Raw genomic sequence first — 21,619 nt, forward strand, 5'->3', positions numbered from 1 at the left:
CTATTAGTCGTTTTATATACAATGTATATACCGTATTGTCATAATACCAATATTTGTCATTATATATAATGAGTTATATCTAGCAACGTAAATGTGCAGTTCATATGCACAAACGAATACTGATCTTTATGATATTCAGGTTTTTGTACATCACATATAACATGTCACATAGGAGGTCATACGTGTTGACCTTCATCTATTGTATTTGTTCATCTGTGTATGGAGAGGATTAGCGCCATTAAACGCCATTAAAACTCCATCAGTATTAGGGCGTAGTTCAGTGAACTCACCGGATTGCTATTCCAAGTACTTGATAATACAGATAATATGTATTAAGGGGTCGAGGCGATTGCATTGAAAAACCTAATAAATTATTCATAACAGTTACGTAATCAATCGATAGTGTGGACACTTTTCATTTGCAAACCACCAAAATTCGTGATCTTTTAGCGTTGGAAAAGAAACCACGTGAATAGAGTGCCCTCTCAAGAATATCAACTCTCTGATCTATAGCTTCAAGCTGCTTCACTCGGCGGAGCTCTGCACTACAGACAATAAAAGGCACGTAAATGTCACATTTTATAAACTTAATACATTTAATATCACCCCATTGTTGTATAAAGAAATCGTGTACAAAATATACCAGCTTATACCTATATACAGAACGGTGATTTATGCATCAATTAAACATGCCTGTACACTTCCACTGGTTCGAACAGGCTCCTTCTGCATGCCATGACTAGCGCCATCTATACCAGCTGAGGCCAAATTTAAATAACAATACGCTATTTAAATAACAGTGCAGCTCATGCTAATGAGATAGTGCCGTTTCCTACCAATTATTCCATGACCTTAATTCATATTATGTTAGGGAAATGTGGCTGGGAGAATGTATGTATGGTGAAGAGTGGTGTGATTCTATAGTGTCAAATATAGCTTCAAAACGTTTCATATACGCACTAAAGTTAATTGATAACAGAGGGCGCTATCTCTGTACCAATATGCTCAATATTAGCACTTTGAGACTGTTGTACAGTGCGTATTATAAGCAGCACTTTAGTAGAAAGACTGGATTGAATAACATTGTACAAATTATGTGGATCTTATTTTGCATAATGCATTTTAATTTGGAAGTTTCTTCCATAATCCATATTAGTTTAAAGCATGCATTTGACAATCAAGTTATGCAGCCTGCAGCCATGAGCACTTAGCATGATTGTGATAACAAGCGCAATTATTACAAACTACTAAAATGGACTTAAATGGTGGTACTAATCATTATCATGATTATTCGAGATGTAATTAGCTTGACAGCGGGTTAATGACACAATGAACTGTGATGAGAATTTTGAAGAAGGGTCCTTAAAAGAACAAGGGCTCGTGTAAGTGAGAAATGAGATAAACAAAATAAACAGAAAGAAGAAGCTCTAATTTTTACAATAAGGTACGTCACCATAAGATCCGGTTTATTCTGTGAGTAAACATCGTTCTCAAAATAATCAGAGGGTGTATGACAGGAGTAACGTACAAGATTCTAAAGTTGCGACAGAAAAAGAAGGCTATTCTTGATTGTAAACCTGCAACAAGGAGAATAATGAAAGACAGAGTAAAAAAGGAAAGAGCCAAAGATAGAAAAAAAGAAGAAAAAAAAGTAGGATGAAAGAAGAGAAAAACAATTCCACAGTTAGTAGGCCTATAAATAAATATTGATCCAGGTCTTTTTCCTTTTCGGCGTATCCAGATGGCTTCTTTCAGCCACGTGGTCTTGTCAGCTTATCTGTCGATGACTTTCGAGTCCTCCCAATTGATGATCGTCCTCCCAGTATGATTTGTAGAGATAGTTACTATCAATTGGGAGGACTCGAAAGTCATCGACAGAGAAGGCGACAAGACTACTAGGTGGCTGAAAGAAGCCATCTGGATACACCGAAAAGGAAAAGACACTCTAAACAAGGACGAGGGGGCCTACTCACTCAACAACATCTCTGACCAACTCATCACGCCCCGGGATCACGCCCTCTATAGTGGCTCCTGCTGACCATAAAAGGAAGCAGTCTGATGCTGAGACTAGTATATAGTCTCCGATGTGATGACATCTACATCTACTAGGATACTCAGTAAAGTTGCCAAGGCAATATCTGACTGAGAAAACAATACTGACGCCGGTCATCAGACACGGATCAAAAACTGACAAATAATAAATTTACACTTAAAGCTACTTAAACTTACAAAAAGAAATGCACTACTTAATTAACACTTTTGTTTTTAAGACCAGATGTAAATGATTCCAGTTTGTTACAATCGAGTAATGATGAGGGTAATGAATTCCAGTCCAGTATGGTGCGCGGGAAGAAGCTGAACTTATATGCGTTTGTTTTGGGAGCCATGACACGGAATTTAAGAGGATGATATTGGCGAGTATGTGATGCCCTTGGTGTCTGTATATAATCCGGTTTGGGGACGGCAAAGTTTTGAGTTTGAATTTTGAACATGGTGATTAAACGTGATGTTTCCCTTCGTTGTTGGAGTGATGTCCAGTTTAACTGCTCTAACAAGTTGGTAACTGTGCCCTCTGTTCTATTGTAGTTATTATTTACAAATCGCGCTGCCCTTCTTTGCACCATCTCTATTTTATTAATATCCGCTGCAGTGTGAGGATCCCAAACTACACTCGCGTACTCGAGAATTGGCCTTACTAGTGCAAAGTACATCTGCTGTTTAATTGATGGTGGGCATCTAAATAAGTTGCCAGTCTGATGAAACCACTACAGTGTAGTGGTGAAACGTCACTAACTGACTAAACATGTGAGTTTAACATCTTCATTTCTATTGGATTTGCATAAAAAGAATCATGTTAACAGTTGAATCTAACAATCCAAAAGAATTTGTTCAAAGTTTATACCAGACCTTTATATTATTGACAACGCGGTCAACACCTATCAGAACACTGAGATATTATATAATTAACACAAACTATGCTTCAGTAGCTCATAGCTGGTTCTTTATGTACATGTACATGTAAAGCTCTGTAAATATTTACGTACAACAACATGTTATTGTTGAGAATCTGTTTTCACTTTTTCTTTGTTTCTATGTCATAAAGCGGACGCACCGTAGATTAGCATCATTATTGTAAAAGTGATTCCAAATAAACTAGTCCTCATGCTTCACATCTAGGTATTTAACTGAATTGTTGAAAGTCAAAAGAAGAGAACACCGTAAAATTATATATTTTCGCTAAAACGTTCCCTTTAAAGGTTTTAAACATATCCAAAAATAACAAACAATCTATGAGAACAGGGTCCTGTTTATAACACCAGTAATTAGAGTTTAGTTAGTTTTGTGAGTTTGGTTTCCATTTAGACTTTAGGTTGCCGATGAATCGCTGCATAAATCGATGTCGACGAAGATGCTCGCTGGTCATTTGTTTTGGAAACTTCTGACGACGAATGAGGATGATCCTTTCGAATGGGAACAGGTGATGGTGTACTTCGACCTCTTGCTGGTGATGATGCCCGCGTAAACGATACTGGTGGAGAGCCTCGTCTGCTAGCGAGTGAAGACACCATTAGAGGTGGTGGGAACGGCGGTGGTGTTGGAGGCCTTCCCATGCTTTCAAGATCAATACTATTCTCATTTCCGGTTACAATATACGCTCTTGCCCTATCTTCATCACCATCGTCGTCGTCGCCGTCATCATCATCATCATGATCATCAGCATCGTTGCTAAAGTGATTATCCTCTTTCATCCATTCCTGATCCCGTTGATAAGCCTGATTATCATAACCAGTAATATCAGATGATCTTTGATGCCCATTACGTCTTAGTCTGTTGCCATTGTTGCTATCATCTGGTTGACGCTCTTCGATACCAAGGCTTCCTTCATCAGGTGGTACCTGGTAGATGTCATTATCATCATTATTATTTTGTGAAGCTGAATCTGATATACTCACTCGAAAGTCATCATGTTCATTTTGCATGTTGATGACAACCTCAGAAGAATTTTTCGGTTGAATTTTCCTGCGCAAATATCGGTTGCTATCGGTTGGACTATTCGACGCCACGTCTCCTTGTTTGTCTTGTCCAGCCGGTTGGGAACGAGCTTGTAAACGCATCAATTTCTTCTCTTGCTTACGTTTTGCTTCTATAATAACCACAAATAATCTGTAAGACATTAGAAAAAGTAACAACGCGTTTTTGCACGTAAAGAAAATCATTGATCGATCATAAACTTGAAAATAGAATATTATATAGAGACGCGTTACAAGAAATGGGCCATCTTGTATACATACAGATATCAACAGAGCCCATAACTCAGTACCACAAATACCCAAAGAAAGCAAAGTCAGTTTGATATGTTTACTATTCTTCAGCTCTAGTGAGGATATAGATGCAGCTCGTGAATAAATTTCGTCAGGTTGAGGCAGAGGTGGTGTAGGAGTCCCGTTATTGTCGTTATCTTCTATCTTTACTGATGCTCTGGTCATTCGTCCTTTCGTTGTAGTCAATCCTAAAGAAAACTGCGTGAGGCTCCAACTCCATACAGACAACACGGCATAGAATATGGATTCACTACAGGCAATCTGGTCAACTCTGAGGGTCTCGGAAGAAAATTCTAGCATATCTGCTGCCATGCCAATGTACACAAGCAAGAGTTGGGAGAGCTGATCACGTGTTAGATCTCCTCTAGGTTGAAGCCATCGGCCTACTATTAACACCAACATCAGGGTCTGTTGAAGAGCTGTGGAATACAGTTCTCTAGCAGCATTTCGAGCCTGAAAAAAACAAACAAACAAACAAAATATGAATTTAGAAGTGAATCTGAAATTTGGAAAACGTAGAATATTCCAGATCTAACACTGATTAAGCATTACCTTTGACAAATCAAACTTCACTGCGACACATGTGAGATAAATTTGACGAAACCATTATCGGATGTTTATGTTCCATGTGTCGCAGGGAAGTTTGATTTGTTAAACATAATGCGTGACCAGTACCAGATCTTGAATATTAATCAATCGTTGTGAGAGTTGGTATAATCATCCTAAAACTGTCCTGTTTTGCATTCTTTGGGTTCAATCTGAAACTTGTAACGAATACTCCTGGCTCAGTAAAGGGCCATTTTTATATTGCTAAACCTAGGTGCAAGAAAGGAGTGTTTGATGTTAATTTTTATATATTAATGATGTCGGTAAAGAGGTTCCTAACTTTTATTTATTTATTTGTTTATTGTTTTGATACGGCCGCATTTCTTCAAAGCCACGCAGACGAATCGTAACTCGGGGTCTCGAACCGCCATTTTGGGAATCCCTGATTATCATAAGTCAATCCATATCCCAAGTGGATACACACACCTCTTCAAAAGCACTTGTATTATCAGAAACCAATAAAGTAACATTTCTGTTATTATCTCTGATATAATCATTAAGATCTGTCGGGCATCTGTCGACTCCAAGACGAATCTTTAAATCTCTGCGAAAGTCCAACATCGCCAGTTCTAATAACCAGATGACTGGGACAACGGTACAGAGGTAGATGAAGGCTGAAGGTACGAACCGGAAATGGTATAAAACAAAAAAGCATCCAATTAGGGTGGAACAGAATGATTTACACGATCAAAACGACCTCACATGTGTTGAATATTAGATTTCTGCGCATGGCCTTCTAAATAATGCCAAACATGAAAGTGGATGGACAAAACCAATATTTTATCCTGAAAATTGACTGAAATAAATACTAGCAATACACTTATGTATCATAATAACTATTTCACCTCATTTTTCCAGCCATGGCTTAATTCCGAATTGTCACCTAATTTGGGTGTACTTTGTCTTGGGTCCAATCTCTATCATGGAAAGTTTGCTATATCTTTCTAAATATAATGATTGTTTGTTCTAGATTTGTGTTTTAGCGTTTCATATTTGAAAGAACTAATGTTTAATTGCAACATTTCGAAACTACAAACCCAAACTGGGTGCTATGATGTACAAGATTGGGCTACGAGTATGCATTTTACCAAGTTAGCAATAGGTATTTCCTTCATGTTGCCAATGCATGACTTTCTTTATTATACTCAAAAACGGATTTTATTATACATGTACTAGAAAGTTGTTTACGTGCATATAGGCTCCTTCACAGTCAGTTTGTGTTGTGTATGTTTACAACTGAGCCACATATAGACTGGGTTGCCGGGACTACCAGACAAAGAATCTGTTTTTTGACTATAATTTGGCCTCCTATCAGTTTTACTGATAAGATGGCTAATTGATTTGACTATAATTTGGCCTCCTATCAGTTTTACTGATAAGATGGCTAATTGAAAATAAACACTTATTTTGTAAACAGATAATGCTCTGTGGTTATTTATGGATGGAAATTTAGGAAATTGCTATTAATGAAATAATTAATATATTAAACATACATTTTGCTTTGTTAACGATTAAAATCCGTTCAAAAATAAGGTTTTTAGAACATTTTGAACAATTTTGCTCTATGAAAAGGATACTGCACCCCTGCTGATCTGACTACTGATAAGCTGTCAACAAGCATTGACAAGTAAAGTGTGACCACTAATTAAACAATAATAATGAGCATTATACCACCATTCCCTGATCTGACCAGAGCTGGGTATAAATAGTGCACTACTACCAACACTAATTGATGTTGGGAGTGACACTAGTCGTCGAGGGGGGGGATACCAGTAATTGGGGTAGATAGTGGCTTTGGTTTTATACATTTTTGGTACGTGTAGAGCAACCGGGAATCCCTGGGATTGAGTAATCAGTCTTTTTGACTAGGCCAATGAAAGTCGATTTTGAGTTTCCCGTCACCGCCCTCACTTCATTTTCTGACCCTCACTTGAATTCATTATTGTGACTATTTTTAATATACTTTTGAATCTCATTAGGGCTAAACATCCATCTTCAAGTGAATGAGTGGCAAATAACAACACATTTTACATTCGTGTTAGTCATATAACGAAAGGCAGAAAAATAATGAATAATGAAAAAGTTACCTCACTTGTTTTCAGAAATTATGTGACGGGAAACTCAAAATTGACTGTTAGTGGCCTTATGATGTGATTGTAACTACCAGTAAACTATACATTGCGAATAAATATATCTAAAATTAATTACCATGCTTCAATATCAAGGTTAACAGTTACTGATAATAGATAATTGGATTGTCATGAAATGTGGTTGATATGAAATCCCTTAATTAAGCATCAAACATTCTTAAGGTTATCTGAATATAGATTGTTGGATTGTTGTAAAACTCAGAGGATGTGATTTCAATTGAGCCGTTTGTTACAAGTATGAATTAAATGTAGACCAATTTAGCACACATTTTCCAATTCAGCTTTCGACATGAAAATTTTGAGTATTTCCTAGTATGTCATTGGTGGTATTTACCAATAAATGCCAATATTTCGCACCCGGTTAGTTGTGCCAAACATTCAAATTTACTAGCTTTCCAAGTACTTGCAATGCAAAATTATGAAACATGATCTTCATCCATGGCGTTGTCTTTTTAAAGACATTTCTTGTTGTTTTTAAATTTTTCCTCTGCAACGCAATTTAGAATATAACTCCATTAGGTGATATTATTTTGATAGTCATTAAAGGCCTTTTAACCTAGCTTCGAGAATGGCATCATAATTACTGACCAATCATTTATACGAGGGTCATTCAAAAAGTACTACCTCCACCCTCATATCACAGTTTCTGCAAAATAGTGTAGCCGTTTCATATGTTCCATGATTATAACCTAGTGTGTTATCTAGCTTGTAAAAAAAATAGTTTCAATAATATTTTTTTCATTTGTTGCAGGCGAAGTAAAAATGAAATCACGATTCAGTACCGCGGATAAGTAGAACAATTAGAAGTGACCATTGAAGCTGCCATACAGCAAACTATCGAAAAATATGTACAATGACAAAACAAGGTGCTTCACTCCAACAAAAGCCGTTGCTTTTTAACAAAGAAAAGATAAGAGCAGATCAGATTTGTAATCAAATTTCATGTTTTTCTTTCAAATGTCCAAAAGACATTGATACAGAAATTGTCTGTATTAGAAAAATATGGTTAACTGGAAGCATTTTAAACCTGTTATGGATATGGCACTTGGAACACCAAGGAAACTGGCTTAAAATAGCAAGTGACAAAAAGTGATTGGATGTCTTTATTTAGCGCTGAAACAAAACTTATTTCACACAGGTTCCTAAGCAGATTCTCATGCTCTGTAAGGCCTTCAGACATAACAGCAAACACTGGATGCTGGTATAACTTTTAAAAGTATGGCCATCTTGCTGTTTGGTTGCACATTTGGTGTATATAATCATGCTGAGTTTGAAGAAGCTACCATTTAAATTACCAAAATTATGAGAGAGGAGGTAGAACTTATATTGAATGACCCTCGTGTAATGTACAACTGCATGACGTAGACTCTGCAGCGTATAGATAAATGAAGTGGTTGACGATATTCAAAAATACCAAATCGTTTATCACAACTCATTTTGAAAATGAATTCAACTCTATATTATACCCTTAAGTGAGTATATAATACACTACCCTGATAATATAACACTCAATACATTGACATTAACGATTATACCGAGCCCACGCAAAATTATCTATCAAATTTCACTACAGAAAGTGTAGAAGAAATGGCTATTCGTCAATTTTTATATAAACTCTGTTCGCTTCCATGTCATCTCTTCCTCTGACATGTTTGATCTGTTATGTTTCCATTTCCAGATTGTTAATTTGTCGAGTCATATATTAATTGTCTTGCCGTTTGTGTTACGGGGGTTAGGGTTAGGGGTTAGAGTTTACCCCTGATCGACCGTAATTAGCATATCGCGATGGTCTGTCTTAAATCAGACATTTACCTGGTAGAGCACCATAGTCATCTCTACATCTTTGATTCATTTTCCTGTACATATAAAGAGCATTTTGTTTTCGTCCTCAAAACATTGTTGTTGATGACTTTAATATGATTTCTGCTTTTTCACAGTCTACGGTATTATCATCATGGTTATGCCCGTAGGACAACACCGGGAATTTAGCGGTTGAGAACCCGTTTCTTTGAGTCGCAATTCTTCGTTCAAAAATATGAAGCTAAGCTTGAATAGATCCTGATGGATCCGTGCCCGTGCTTCCCTTTTTCCAATGCGATAAACCTAATATTATTTAGCCATATTTGCATCATATCATAGTAGCTCCTTTTTCTTCTTTTTTTTATTTATGTCAAGCATATCTATGCATTGACAGCTGGCTATAATCTAGGAGATAACACAGGTACAAGTGACTGGTGAATGGGTCACCTTAGATAGGTGATCAGGACATTTTTACAGGACAGGCAAGTGTCGCCAATAATCGGGCTTACCCTGACTGGTTGTAACGAGGTCTTACCAGATGAGCCGTGGGGAGAGCGGAATTAGATTTGTTCTGGTCCTGTGGGGAATTGAACGCGGGACCTCTCGCACCAAAGGAAAAGACCTTAACCAATGTGCCACGCTGCTCCCTCGTTTTGCTTCGTTGTCAAAAGAACGAATTGGTCTATGTAAACACGTGCCATTATTTTGTTACAATCCTACGCTTTACTGCGTCAAAATCAGTGGGTAGCCAGTTTTCCTTCTTGGACGATTTGACATTTTTTAAACGTTGAGTAAATTTGAGACAATCATGACAATGAGAAAAGGGAAATGTGTAAAGGAGTAGAAATAATGCCCCTGAATCGCCCATCATTCCTTCCTTCGATAAGACATACTTTTGTTATACCTACCATTTCCACTCTCCCTTTTTATTCAATCTGTACGTCAGGACAATTTCAGTCATCATCACCACCATGGAGACACCAAGGAACCAGTAAGTTGATATTTGCGTGGTATAAACCAAACCAAAGAGACCTACCATTCCATGGATTAAAAATCCCAGTCGGACAACTGACGCTCGGATTGCTTTGGATAAATGCATAATGTTTATTGGATTAAGTTATACCAATGTGATGTTCCAGTCCAAAACCATCAAATATTTTCATTCCGTCATCAAACCTAACAGCAGTATTTCCTTTGAAAAGTTGTTGTTACTAGTCCTATATTCTTTGTAGTATTGTTCCGTGAATTCCAAGCCATTGATCTAGCGAGTTCAATACCACAAATGTCCCGCACACACACCCCCACCCACAGACTTCACACGCAATGGACTGCAGCATAATTATTACACGCTGGAACAATGTACACCTTCCAATAGTTCATTTGGATTTATACAGTTATAGGTACAAGCTTGTAATTTGAAGTCCCCAAATCATAGAATATTCCATCGAAAGCTATTGCGGTAGATCTATGGCGTTCCCTTTTGAAAGTTATAATTCCAACTACAACTTTCGCAGCTATTCCGAGCTATTAACAAATTATCCATTGCTCTTCTGTATACAATCTAGATATATAGCAATTCCCTTCTTTCTATTAATCAGTTAATCAGCAAAAAATAATTTTTAATTGACGATCCATTTGAAAGCAAGTCGCACAAACACAGTTCATTTTTGTCCTGCATGTAATATAACTATACCGACAATATTTGCACGTCTCTGCTGGTCACGCGACACTCTGACGTTACTGGTACATTTCAAGTCTATACGCAAAAGATGAGACTCATAAATCATGTAAATTACACGACACGCCTTTTTTGTACGATATTTCAGAAAATTAAGCTGAATGCTGTAATCATAATTGATTGCATCATTTTATATTTAATGTGAAGATAACGGAAGTGATTGAGGTATAGAATACTGATAACGGTAATGGAAAGTGACTATTATTGGATATTTACGCCGTACTCAATTATTTATAGTTTGAATTCAACTTGGGCACGTTGACAGTTTTTAAACTGCTTTCGTTACTGAGCGAGTAAAATTATACCTCTTCGATTTCACACTTTTCAAGGACTGTAAATTTTAATTTCACTTGCTGTCCGTATTACAAGTTCAATGTTAATTTCTGAATGAATGTTTTGACAGCTAATACCAGTATGGTTTGGAGTAAAGTGCTCTGCCTAATAACTCAACCAAGCGAACAAAATTTGTGAAAAACCCACATTACTACTAACAGAATTATTAATGTAAACGGAAACTCGGGTTGCTGAAAACACACATCAGGACGCCTTGGGAGACCAATGCTAGTGCATTGAAAGGACAACCCAGGTTAAATAAATAAATAAATAAACAAACAAACAAACAAACAAACAAACAAACAAACAAACAAACAAACAAACAAACAAACAAATAAACAAACAAACAAATAAATAAATAAATAAATAAATAAATAAATAAATAAATAAATAAATAAATAAATAAATAAATAAATAAATAAATAAATAAATAAATAAATAAATAAATAAATAAATAAATAAATAAATAAATAAATAAATTGTTGATCTATGTGCAAGGAAACCCGGGATGCAGAAAACGCACATTACTATCAGAATTGTTCATTGTACGAGGAAACACGTGTTATGGAAAATGCGCATTACTAATAGAATTGTTCATGCAATTAATTGTTGATAAGGTGTAAGGAAAAGCGCAAATTACTAACAGAATTTTTGCAAGGAAACCCGGGTTGCTGAAAGCACACATTACTATCAGAATTGATGATATTTTGTGTTTTGGAAAACGCACATTACTATCAGAATTGTGTACGAGGAAACCCGTGCTATGGAAAACGCACATTACTAATAGAATTGTTCACGTACAAGGAACCCCAGTTGCTGAAAACGCACATTACTATCAGAATTGATGATATTGTATAAGGAAACCCGTGTTATGGAAAATACACATTGTGAACAGAATTGTTCATGTGTAAGGAAACCCAGGTTGCTGAAAACGCACATTACTATCAGAATTGTTGATATTGTACAAGGAAACCCGTGTTATGGACAACACACATTACTATCAGAATTATTGTTGGTAATGTGCACGGAAAACCGTGTTGTGGAAAGCGCACATTACTAACAAAATTGCTCATTGTACAAGAAAACCCGTGTTTTGGAAAACACATGCACATTACCATCAGAATTGTGTACGAGGAAACCCGTGTTATGGAGAATGCACATTACTGATAGAATTGTTCATGTACAAGGAACCCCAGTTGCTGAAAACGCACATTACTATCAGAATTGATGATATTGTATAAGGAAACCCGTGTTATGGAAAATACACATTGCTAACAGAATTGTTCATGTGCAAGGAAACCCAGGTTGCTGGAAACGCACATTACTATCAGAATTGTTGATATTGTGCACGGAAACCCGTGTTTTGGAAAACGCACATTACTATCAGAATTGTGTACGAGGAAACCCGTGCTATGGAAAACGCACATTACTAATAGTATTGTTCATGTGCAAGGAAACCCAGGTAGCTGGAAACGCACATTACTATCAGAATTGTTGATATTGTGCACGGAAACCCGTGTTTTGGAAAACGCACATTACTATCAGAATTGTGTACGGGGAAACCCATGTTATGGAGAACGCACATTACTAATAGAATTGTTCACGTACAAGGAACCCCAGTTGCTGAAAATGCACATTACTATCAGAATTGTGTACGGGGAAACCCGTGTTATGGAAAATACACATTGCTAACAGAATTGTTCATGTGCAAGGAAACCCAGGTTGCTGGAAACGCACATTACTATCAGAATTGTTGATATTGTGCACGGAAACCCGTGTTTTGGAAAACGCACATTACTATCAGAATTGTGTACGAGGAAACCCGTGCTATGGAAAACGCACATTACTAATAGAATTGTTCATGTGCAAGGAAACCCAGGTTGCTGGAAACGCACATTACTATCAGAATTGTTGATATTGTGCACGGAAACCCGTGTTATGGAAAATGCACATTACTATCAGAATTGTTCGTTGTACGAGTAAACCCGTGTTTTGGAAAACGCACATTACTAATAGAATTGTTGTGCAAGGAAACCTAGGTTGCTGGAAACGCATATATCTACGATATCAGAATTGTTGATTATTGTTTTGGTGCAAATTTGTTATCAAATCATTAATAAGGGCCTATAGTACAGGGCGCTATGGGTTTGGGATTTTATATTATACAACATTCCTCGCAAAATGATATTTTATGTCAAAAACATTACACTCGATATAAATCATTGTACTCAACTTGCTTATAATGTGACTAACCATTTCAATGTTAACAAAAAGTTGGGTAACAATTGACACAATTTGTGTATATTTTAAACAGCAGATGCTAGATAAATATAGCCGATAAACAGGGATGTGTAAAAATTTAAACAACCATTTTACAGTATACGATGTTACCCATTAATTGATGGCTTCCAGTATCAGTATTATTTTAGGTTTGAGGCAATAATAATATCGACATTGATTAATTGTCTATGATACCTCAACAAGAGTGACAATAAATCGTTGCTTTATTTTCATAAAAATTCATTGCGTGAGTCATAGACATTTTCATTGTTTTATGTCCCGAAAGTGCTCCCATTTTTAAATCTTATTATAGCTATTTAAAATTTGCAAAGTTAAGAAAAGGAATTTTTCCTTGAAAGTTTGCATCAAACTATCGATTCATAATTGAAAGCTATTCTAACTAAGCAACAACCAGGTACAAACACATACGGTATTACTCAGAAATGTCATATTTTCTTAACAGCATAATTGTATAATTATCTACAGACTACATGATTATGCTTTCGACGGGAAAAGGTATTGTGTACAACATCCGCTCATCGGTTAAACAATTCCACGCGGATGAGGAATAGAGGTAAAGGTTATGTGTAATACGATCCAAAATCGATTCTCTAAATTAAACAGACTTTGAATAGACCAATCCATTAAAAAGCACAAGGGAATACTAGATCATTACTGGTATAACATTCATCATTTCATGATTAATTTTCCCGGCAGCAGTAAAATAATGATCAAATGTGACTTTATGACACTAATTTGCACCATCTCATTATAATTGATATTAAAATGTATAGACAATAAAACATCACAGTCGTGACCAAGATGAGATATCTGAAAGCGATCAGGGCGTCTGTGGTTCGGTTTTGTTATCTAATTCACGGCTCTGTAGGGGTGTTTTTGACTGTGTACTTGACACAAAATTCCTATTACTGGTTTACTGCAGCAGCGTTAATTCTGTGTATGATTGAGATTATTCTCACATTTAAATGCAACGAAGGAGGCGAATGGAGGTGGTAAGTAGACGCTTCACTCCACCCTTCCACTAGGTTAGAAATTTAAATGTACAGTTTTGGCGTGAGTTTCATAATGATAGATTAAAGTCTTTTTACATTGTGAAATATCAGATTCATGACAATCTCAATTTATAATAACTGATTACGCGGGAAAAAACACAAGCACGTTCACAAAGCGTATTTTAGGTCACAATTGTTCTCATTTTGCCCTATTAAATTTGCTAATTGATTATGGTGTAAGGGACGATTTGTACCACTCCCCCCTTGATGTACCGGGTTCGGTGCTCTGATATGCGTCTCAGCTTTTAAAGTGACTTTCAGAGATCTGTCGAAGATCAAGATGAATCTGAAATATTTTCCGAAGTCGCTTACAAATTTGTTGATAAATCGGGAAAGCTTTGTTGGCCAAATTTATGGGGTATAACTGACACAAATTGTTTCTATGTTGTAGGTTCACACCTATGATTCTGATTTACCTATCTCTCGTAATACCCATAGTGTGGGTGCTAGAATACACAATGCTAGAGCTACGCATAGAAGTCATGAACAGAACACAGAGCGATAAGTGTCCTGTTTTCTTGGAACAAGTTCTGGTTAATCCGTGCAAAGAACCATCAAATGGAAGTGCGTTGCTGAGAACATTGGAGGAGGAAGTTATCGTGACACAACAGGAAGCCGTATGTATACAAGTGTAAAATATATGTCGTTACATATAGTACATCATCAGTTCAAATCAGGCACATTATATAATGTATATTACTAAACGTTTATATACAGCTCCCTAAAGGAATTTTTCAAGTCATCTCATTTTAACTGAACAATCACAAAATACTTCCTACAGGACACTCGTCCGCATTTGACAATTGCTATTACCTCAAAAAAAGAGTAACATTTTGAAAAGACTAGCTTGACTTATTGAGCAAGGCCGTTTGATGTTAAGCGATCAGAGTAATTTACTGCCCCTATCTGTATAAAAATGGTAAACTTATCATCATTATTATATCTCTTATAAATTATCAGGAAACGTTTATTAATATTTAAGGGATCCGTATGTAACGTATGGTTTTATTATTACTCTTAAAATGATAAAGAGTGAAAATGCCACTCCTTCAAAGAGACATACCGGTATATCATATATATTAAAAGGTGAAAATCAGTCTAAAAAGAGTCAACTTTATCTTGCGGTTGAAATATTTTGTAGTCAACGATCTATCTTATATATCACATTGCTTCGATCAGCTAGTTTCACCCGTTCATGGAAAGATTACTCGCTGATCTTATTGACTAGCCACTCCAGCCTTTGCCTCCGTAGTATTTATGTTTTGTATGATTCTTAAAGGTTTTGATGAATGAATGAATGAATGAATGAATGAATGAATGAATGAATGAATGAATGAACAAAAGAGAGAATGAAGGAACGAATGAACGTACGAACGAACGAACGAACGAAATAATGAATGAATTATGTATAGCTCGAAACTGTGCTGAAAGTTAAAGTATAGCTAGATTTTAATAAGAAATATTGAAGCTGCAGATTTGAAATACAACTTATACCAATATTCTGCTCCATCCTTTTACAGGATATATACAACCAAAAACTACGGATCTCAACTACTTATCAGCAAACCCTGATGTTAACACTAATTGTTGGTCGCTGGGTTGTACCAAAAGGTGGTCTTACTCAAGATGAATTATCCCAGTTACTTCTGGTCTATGTCGGGATTGCTGCCGACATGTTGGAATTCTCATCAGAGACCATGAAGCTTGAAGACATTGCTTGCCGACGTGAAATCTTCACCGTTATTCTATGCGTCTGGAGCTGGTCTACCCTGCAGTTTTCTCTGTGTCTTACATCAAAGAAGAGACGCCGTCGCATTCAGGTCAGGGAGTTGAAATTCGGGAAAGACACTAGATTACATTCTGGGATGCATAAGTTAAAGGCATATCTGTGTCATGCCGAAATTTGGGCACTAATGACTGACGTCATTCTGCAGGATGCACCATATTTGGTGACGAGAGTCTACATTCTGTGTAATTTTAATGCCGTCAATCAATCGCTGATATTCTTTACATGTAAGAATGCTCTTCTCTTGATGCTACAGTTTTATCGACTGTATGTAGTTATTAACGTCAATAGAAGAGAAAGAAAGAGAGGGTCGAGTTACAGGGTCACTGAGTGTGGTATAAACGGAGCTGAAGAAAACGTGCCTAAAGATGGAATAAATTGCCAAATTGGGGTACCAAAGTATAAACAAGATAGTGCTCAATCCGTTCAAATGGCTATTTACACCATTTCAAGTAAGCAAGCATTACCATTAGATGGTAACGTACATGGAGATCGATGATTACCAGAAACAGTTTAATTATATGTAACTTTGAGATCATTGATATCGCAAGTTGTTTTCATGGTATAAAACAATACGAAGAGCGGTCAAAAAGTTCGTAGAACAAGGTATGCTACTTTGTCGCATGGTAATGAATTTGATCTCATTTGAAAGATTGTTCCTTCGCAACATTACTTCAAAACTATTAGATTTTGGCATCACTGTATATGTCCAGGACTGCGTCCTTGAATTCCAGGGTGCTAGAAGTGAAAAACAGAGTCATCATGGAAATTTCTCCAGACGGTGGTGAAAACTCAAATGAAATTTTAATTTGCACAGTTGCTGTAAATGGTGATGAAGTCCTTGATATTCAACAGCAATGAGATGGTCCTTAGAGTTCAAGGATGGAATGAGTGTACTTGAAGATCATCCAAGGTCCAAAAGACTTGCTGACGTCACCACTAATGATATACGTGCTGGTTAATGAATAAATAACCAAAATATGACATCTCTGATGAAAGTGTTTTCAACATTAATCCATTAACATTCCAGCGTGTCTTCTAGATGTGGCTAGATATTTGGCTAAAAGTGATAAGACATACATTGATAACTGGAATTATGAGTCCATTTTGTGAAAGCGCCTGGATCTCCCACAACAAAGAAGATCACCACTCGGTCACCACTGTCAGTGGAAGGTTTCAAGCGTTGTTTTTTGAGATTCTGCATGGAGAGCCTTGACGACAGAACATTTGCCAAATGAAAGTATAATCATTGTAGCAATAATTGATATCAAAATTGAGGCAAGCCATCAAGTGAAGAAGGTTGATTGTAGGAATGGAACTGTTCTCAGATTGTGTCATGTACCCTATTCTCGGTTTGTCAAGCTGCCATTCACGACAGAGGGGTCAGTTAACTAAAGCAACCACGTTATGGTCCAGACATGGCCTCCAGTTATTGAAACCTATTTTAGAATTTTAAGTCCTACCTTCATAATATCAGGTTTGCTGGTGATCAATGCTGGTGAGCCTTCACTGAAGAGTGGCTCATGAAGCAATCGGAGACTTCCATTTTGTTGACATAGAAGGTTTCATGAAAAATTGTGACGAGTGCATTAAGGTAATGCAGTGACCATGTTCAAGAGTGAGATAGAGAGAATTTGGCTAGTACTATTTCAAGTATACCTAATTGTTCTACGAACTTATGGACCGCTTCTCGTATAGATCGTATTTGTTTCATTACCAACAAAATCACGTATGCGTTTGTAAGACAAAATGCGACGAAAATCAGCACTTGAATTGTTGACAGCACCACTACAGCTCCATTAAGATATTTGTGGTTTTAGTGTTAAAATATCATGTCTGTTTAAACAGTCGCTCCGTGTGAAGACTAGAGTCCTGATGGGACCAGACTCAAACAAAATGCTCTAGCCAGACTAAAAATTCTTTTTACTGTCTTTCATTATAGTTCAGTGCATGATTACCATGATGATTACAGTACCGGACTCGACATCCTAAGGTCTGGGATTCAAGTCCACGCACAGGCATGCACGGAATTTTTGCTCTGGCCTGCTTAGATGCGTGTTATATTTCCATTGTAATTTATGTTATATTGTACTATTAAAAGTGTGCTATATAGGCCTATGCGTGGTTCTTCTTTCCGAGGTAAACCATAAATAAAATGTCACACTCATAGGTTCTAAATAAAATTGTCCGGTGGTCGTGAAAACTTGACCATAACGGATGAACAAAAAATTGTTGTTCTTATTCTATCATAGTGCTGTCTCAGTTTTAACTGTTACCAAAAAATAAAAGTCGAGGAACATGACATAAAACAATCAAAATTGGCTAATTCCTCACTCTCCCCTATACCTTTAACAGCATTATTATTGTGGTTTTTCGACGAATTCCCAATAGGATGTGCAATAATAATGCCCTGTAATGCTGCCCCCACACACACCTCTCGGCCTGCCAAAAATCGCCCAACCCTCGGCCTACCAAAATCGTTGCCCCCCCTTGCACTTGCCAAATTGTTGGGATTCCAGTTCACCCTATCGCGGGCAAATTTTTTATGACCCCTTATCTCTGGTTGAAAATGTTTATTACGGTATAAAAATTCCATGACCCTCCCCCAGATATTCATGCCCCCCCTTCTGAAGAAAATGACAGCCCGCTAAAAATGACCTAGTTTATCTTCTCCGAGGGGGGTATAATAGCGCCTTATCAAAAGGAAATGGACAATGATGAGTGGAAGATCTTGTCAATTTGAATAGTTAGGCCTATTTGTTAAAATAAACTTGACTATTCATTTTGAAAAGACTGTCGGTTCAAAGTGATCAAAATGAACGATATAGGCCCCCTGTCTCATCAAAACGAATAGTTACGGGATCAAAATAAATTATTAAAGCGCCCGGTTATAGCGTAGCCTAATGCAATAATCATACAATTGGTTCAGAGCACCCTCTGCATCAGCGTTGACGTAGAGAAGATAATTGAGTGGTGTGCGCCCATACGGTAGGATGCGGAAAACTAGAAACACTTTGTAAACAGAAGCACGTGGTACACCAAGATGTCAGCGCCCAGTGTCGCAAATGCGGTAACCGAATTCAGTAATATTTTGGAACGTTTACATGGTTCTCTGAGAGATGAATTTTGTAAGAAAGTGGAAGAAATAATCTCTGAAACAGGTAGGTCCAGGTGATATCCATGGTAGAGTACAATGTGACATGGTGTCGTGATGACGTAGCATTTTCTGTAGTAAAATAGGCCTACTCAATGTACACATTTGTAACATGGATTGTATAGTACATGTATTAGGCCAAGTAAAATAAAAAACATGTTTCACGTCCGGGTTTTTGAAAAAAAAGGAGGAAGAGGGGGCTTTTTATTTCTTATTTTTTATCGCAAAATCTTTTTATTTGTTGTTCTGAGAGATAGGCCCCTCTAACTATCACAAAACCTTATAAAAGTGTTTCTTGTATATTAGCAAGGCTATAGAAAGCATCTCTACTTCCTAGACATATTTTTTGAAAAGTTATAACTGAATATCAAAAAATAAAAATAAAATGAAGAAACCTCAAAAAAGGAAGCGGGAGGGGACGTGAAACATGTTATATTTTTTATTTGGCCTTATTACTAGCTGTATACCTTTACTTGTAGTAGAATAGGAGAAAAGATACGGTACCCTACCTAAGCTATGTGGTCAATCTCGTAATATACCACGGTGACGCACGGCATGCAAATACACTATCATCATAGCATTTAGCAGCTAGCACTAGCAGATGTCTCCTGGATAGTCCGAATAATCAGACCCAGAACAAAATATTAATTTCTGACATGATGATGATCGTGTTCTGGGTCTGAACTGTTTCCATTCGAAATCTTGATGCCAAATTGGACAAAAGAAGCACATGGTAGGTATGCTAGGTGAATTCAAATTTGCCATCAAACTGCATCATTTCATATATCAAATTAAAGCTCTTGAGTAAACAAAGCCAAAACTGAAAACCTTTTTTTCATAGCACTTTCCGTAGCAAAGTTACATCTTGTCAAAGATTGACTTTCATCAAAAAGATTCAGCTATAGCAAAATTCCCCAAAACGGCATTTCGGGGGTGTTTCTAGATCTTAGTCTCAATATGATAGCAGCTTTTTTTAATGTAACTGCTATCAAAATCTCTCTAAAATTCCATGTGCGATTGTCTTATCACCATAAAAAATCATATATTTGGGTCAAGTGAAGTATAGAAAACATTTATGTAGGTTTCCTTCTTCGGCCAGTTGTTTTAAATTTCTATGTAAATATGCATTGACATTGTCGGCGAATTTGGCTGACTAGCAAATGTGTTAACTAAGGTTTGCCTGGGATACCTACACATGGTCCTACTTCACAGGGTTTTTTTAACCCCTATGAATTCATGTTGCTTGAATCACTCTATTGTGGACCATCCTTTTGATACTTAAGTATTTGGACAAGCGGAACAGTTTTGACAGGCCTTTTGTCTACCTCTGTGTTTGTAAACAAACGAGGAGGTCGAAATTGTCCTCCTCGGCGAATACGAATACGAAAGGCAGCGTAATAGTTGTGTTAATCCATAGACCATTTAATGGTCTATGGTTAATCCTAGTCATGCAAGCTGAGACTATACTAGTCTCAGCATGCAAGCAAGTATTAAAACATAATGACATCTATCATGGACCTGTATGTATCCAATAACGCATGAACGTCATAATGCCAAATGAAGATACTGAGTACAGTTACTGGAACTATAGTTTATTCCGTAAGCTTATAAATGTCACAGACTCACAGGTTGTCTCCACAATATTGGCAATATATTTATTGGTTGCCAACAAACAGTTTAAAATGCTACATACAAGCTTTATTTTTAAACACTTGAGTAAGTTCCTGTAATATTGGTTCATAGGCCTGCAGGGGCGTAGCCAGCTTTGTTGGTCAATAAAATTTTTGGGGCACAGACGAAAAAAATTGCAGTTGCATCATACAATACATAGAGACTGTATGTCTTCGAAAAGGGCCTTAAGGCCGTATAAAATTAATGTTTTGGTTCTCGTCCAGAGGATTTCATGAATTGATGAGGGAGGGAGGTTTTTTTTTTTTTTTTTTTTTTTTTTTCAATGTAAAATTAGCATTGTCAGTAGTTTTCGGTCTTCTCCAACAGTGCTCGAGGAAACGATGAGGCCCTTTTTTTTTTTTCAAATGTGAGATTCTGAGGATAAACCCCTAGAGTACCACAAAAAGACTTGGAAGTGATGCTTGTTCTCTAATAAACTTATTTATATGTATGAAGATTTCATAAATCATTCCAAAGTCTAAAAAATTGAAAAATCTAAAAATAAAAAAAAAATCTGACAAATCCCAGAAATTGAGGAGGGAGGGGACGAGAACCAAAATATTAATTTTACACGGCCCAATGGGATGATGTGCGCGCGTAGCGCGAAAAAAATGGTATTTTACACTATTTTCGCCCATTATCCTGCTAAAAAGGGCTTTATTGTTACAATGTGCGTGCGTAGCGCGAAAAAATTTTGTATTTTACA

At 36.8% G+C, this 21,619-nt stretch overlaps 3 protein-coding genes across 3 annotated transcripts in view; 2 read left to right on the forward strand and 1 right to left on the reverse strand.

Annotated features, from left to right (window-relative positions):
- Positions 1 to 3,012: 3,012 nt before the first annotated feature.
- LOC140151670 (uncharacterized) lies at positions 3,013 to 9,977 on the reverse strand. Its single transcript, XM_072174006.1, has 3 exons — positions 9,788 to 9,977; positions 5,355 to 5,557; positions 3,013 to 4,775 (listed from the first exon to the last, which is right to left on the reverse strand). Exons 1-3 carry the CDS (start codon positions 9,975 to 9,977, stop codon positions 3,360 to 3,362), a joined length of 1,809 nt encoding a protein of 602 aa, XP_072030107.1. The 3' UTR covers positions 3,013 to 3,359.
- A 4,068-nt stretch (positions 9,978 to 14,045) lies between these two features.
- On the forward strand, positions 14,046 to 16,587 carry LOC140151671 (transmembrane protein 26-like). Its single transcript, XM_072174007.1, has 3 exons — positions 14,046 to 14,242; positions 14,694 to 14,860; positions 15,797 to 16,587. Exons 1-3 carry the CDS (start codon positions 14,052 to 14,054, stop codon positions 16,585 to 16,587), a joined length of 1,149 nt encoding a protein of 382 aa, XP_072030108.1. The 5' UTR covers positions 14,046 to 14,051.
- A 2,514-nt stretch (positions 16,588 to 19,101) lies between these two features.
- Positions 19,102 to 21,619, forward strand: part of LOC140152854 (uncharacterized) — a 39,102-nt gene continuing 36,584 nt past the window's right edge. Inside the window, exon 1 of the mRNA XM_072175378.1 lies at positions 19,102 to 19,249. Coding sequence (XP_072031479.1) covers positions 19,132 to 19,249 — 118 coding nt within the window. The 5' untranslated portion in view covers positions 19,102 to 19,131. The remainder of the gene's footprint in view (positions 19,250 to 21,619) is intronic.

Source organism: Amphiura filiformis, chromosome 5 (genome assembly GCF_039555335.1).
Source record: "Amphiura filiformis chromosome 5, Afil_fr2py, whole genome shotgun sequence".
Lineage (NCBI taxonomy): Eukaryota > Metazoa > Echinodermata > Ophiuroidea > Amphilepidida > Amphiuridae > Amphiura > Amphiura filiformis.

Excerpts from the sequence above, each read along its gene's own strand:
- LOC140151670 (XM_072174006.1), bottom strand. The coding sequence starts at position 9,977 with ATGCATTTATCCAAAGCAATCCGAGCGTCAGTTGTCCGACTGGGATTT. Across the intron at positions 5,558-9,787 it reads TAAAAAGGGAGAGTGGAAAT|GGTTCGTACCTTCAGCCTTC; the intron begins GGTAGGTATAAC and ends TATACCATTTCC. Across the intron at positions 4,776-5,354 it reads ATACAAGTGCTTTTGAAGAG|GCTCGAAATGCTGCTAGAGA; the intron begins GTGTGTGTATCC and ends TGTTTTTTTCAG.
- LOC140151671 (XM_072174007.1), top strand. The coding sequence starts at position 14,052 with ATGAGATATCTGAAAGCGATCAGGGCGTCTGTGGTTCGGTTTTGTTAT. Across the intron at positions 14,243-14,693 it reads GAAGGAGGCGAATGGAGGTG|GTTCACACCTATGATTCTGA; the intron begins GTAAGTAGACGC and ends TCTATGTTGTAG. Across the intron at positions 14,861-15,796 it reads TCCGTGCAAAGAACCATCAA|CAATATTCTGCTCCATCCTT; the intron begins ATGGAAGTGCGT and ends TACAACTTATAC.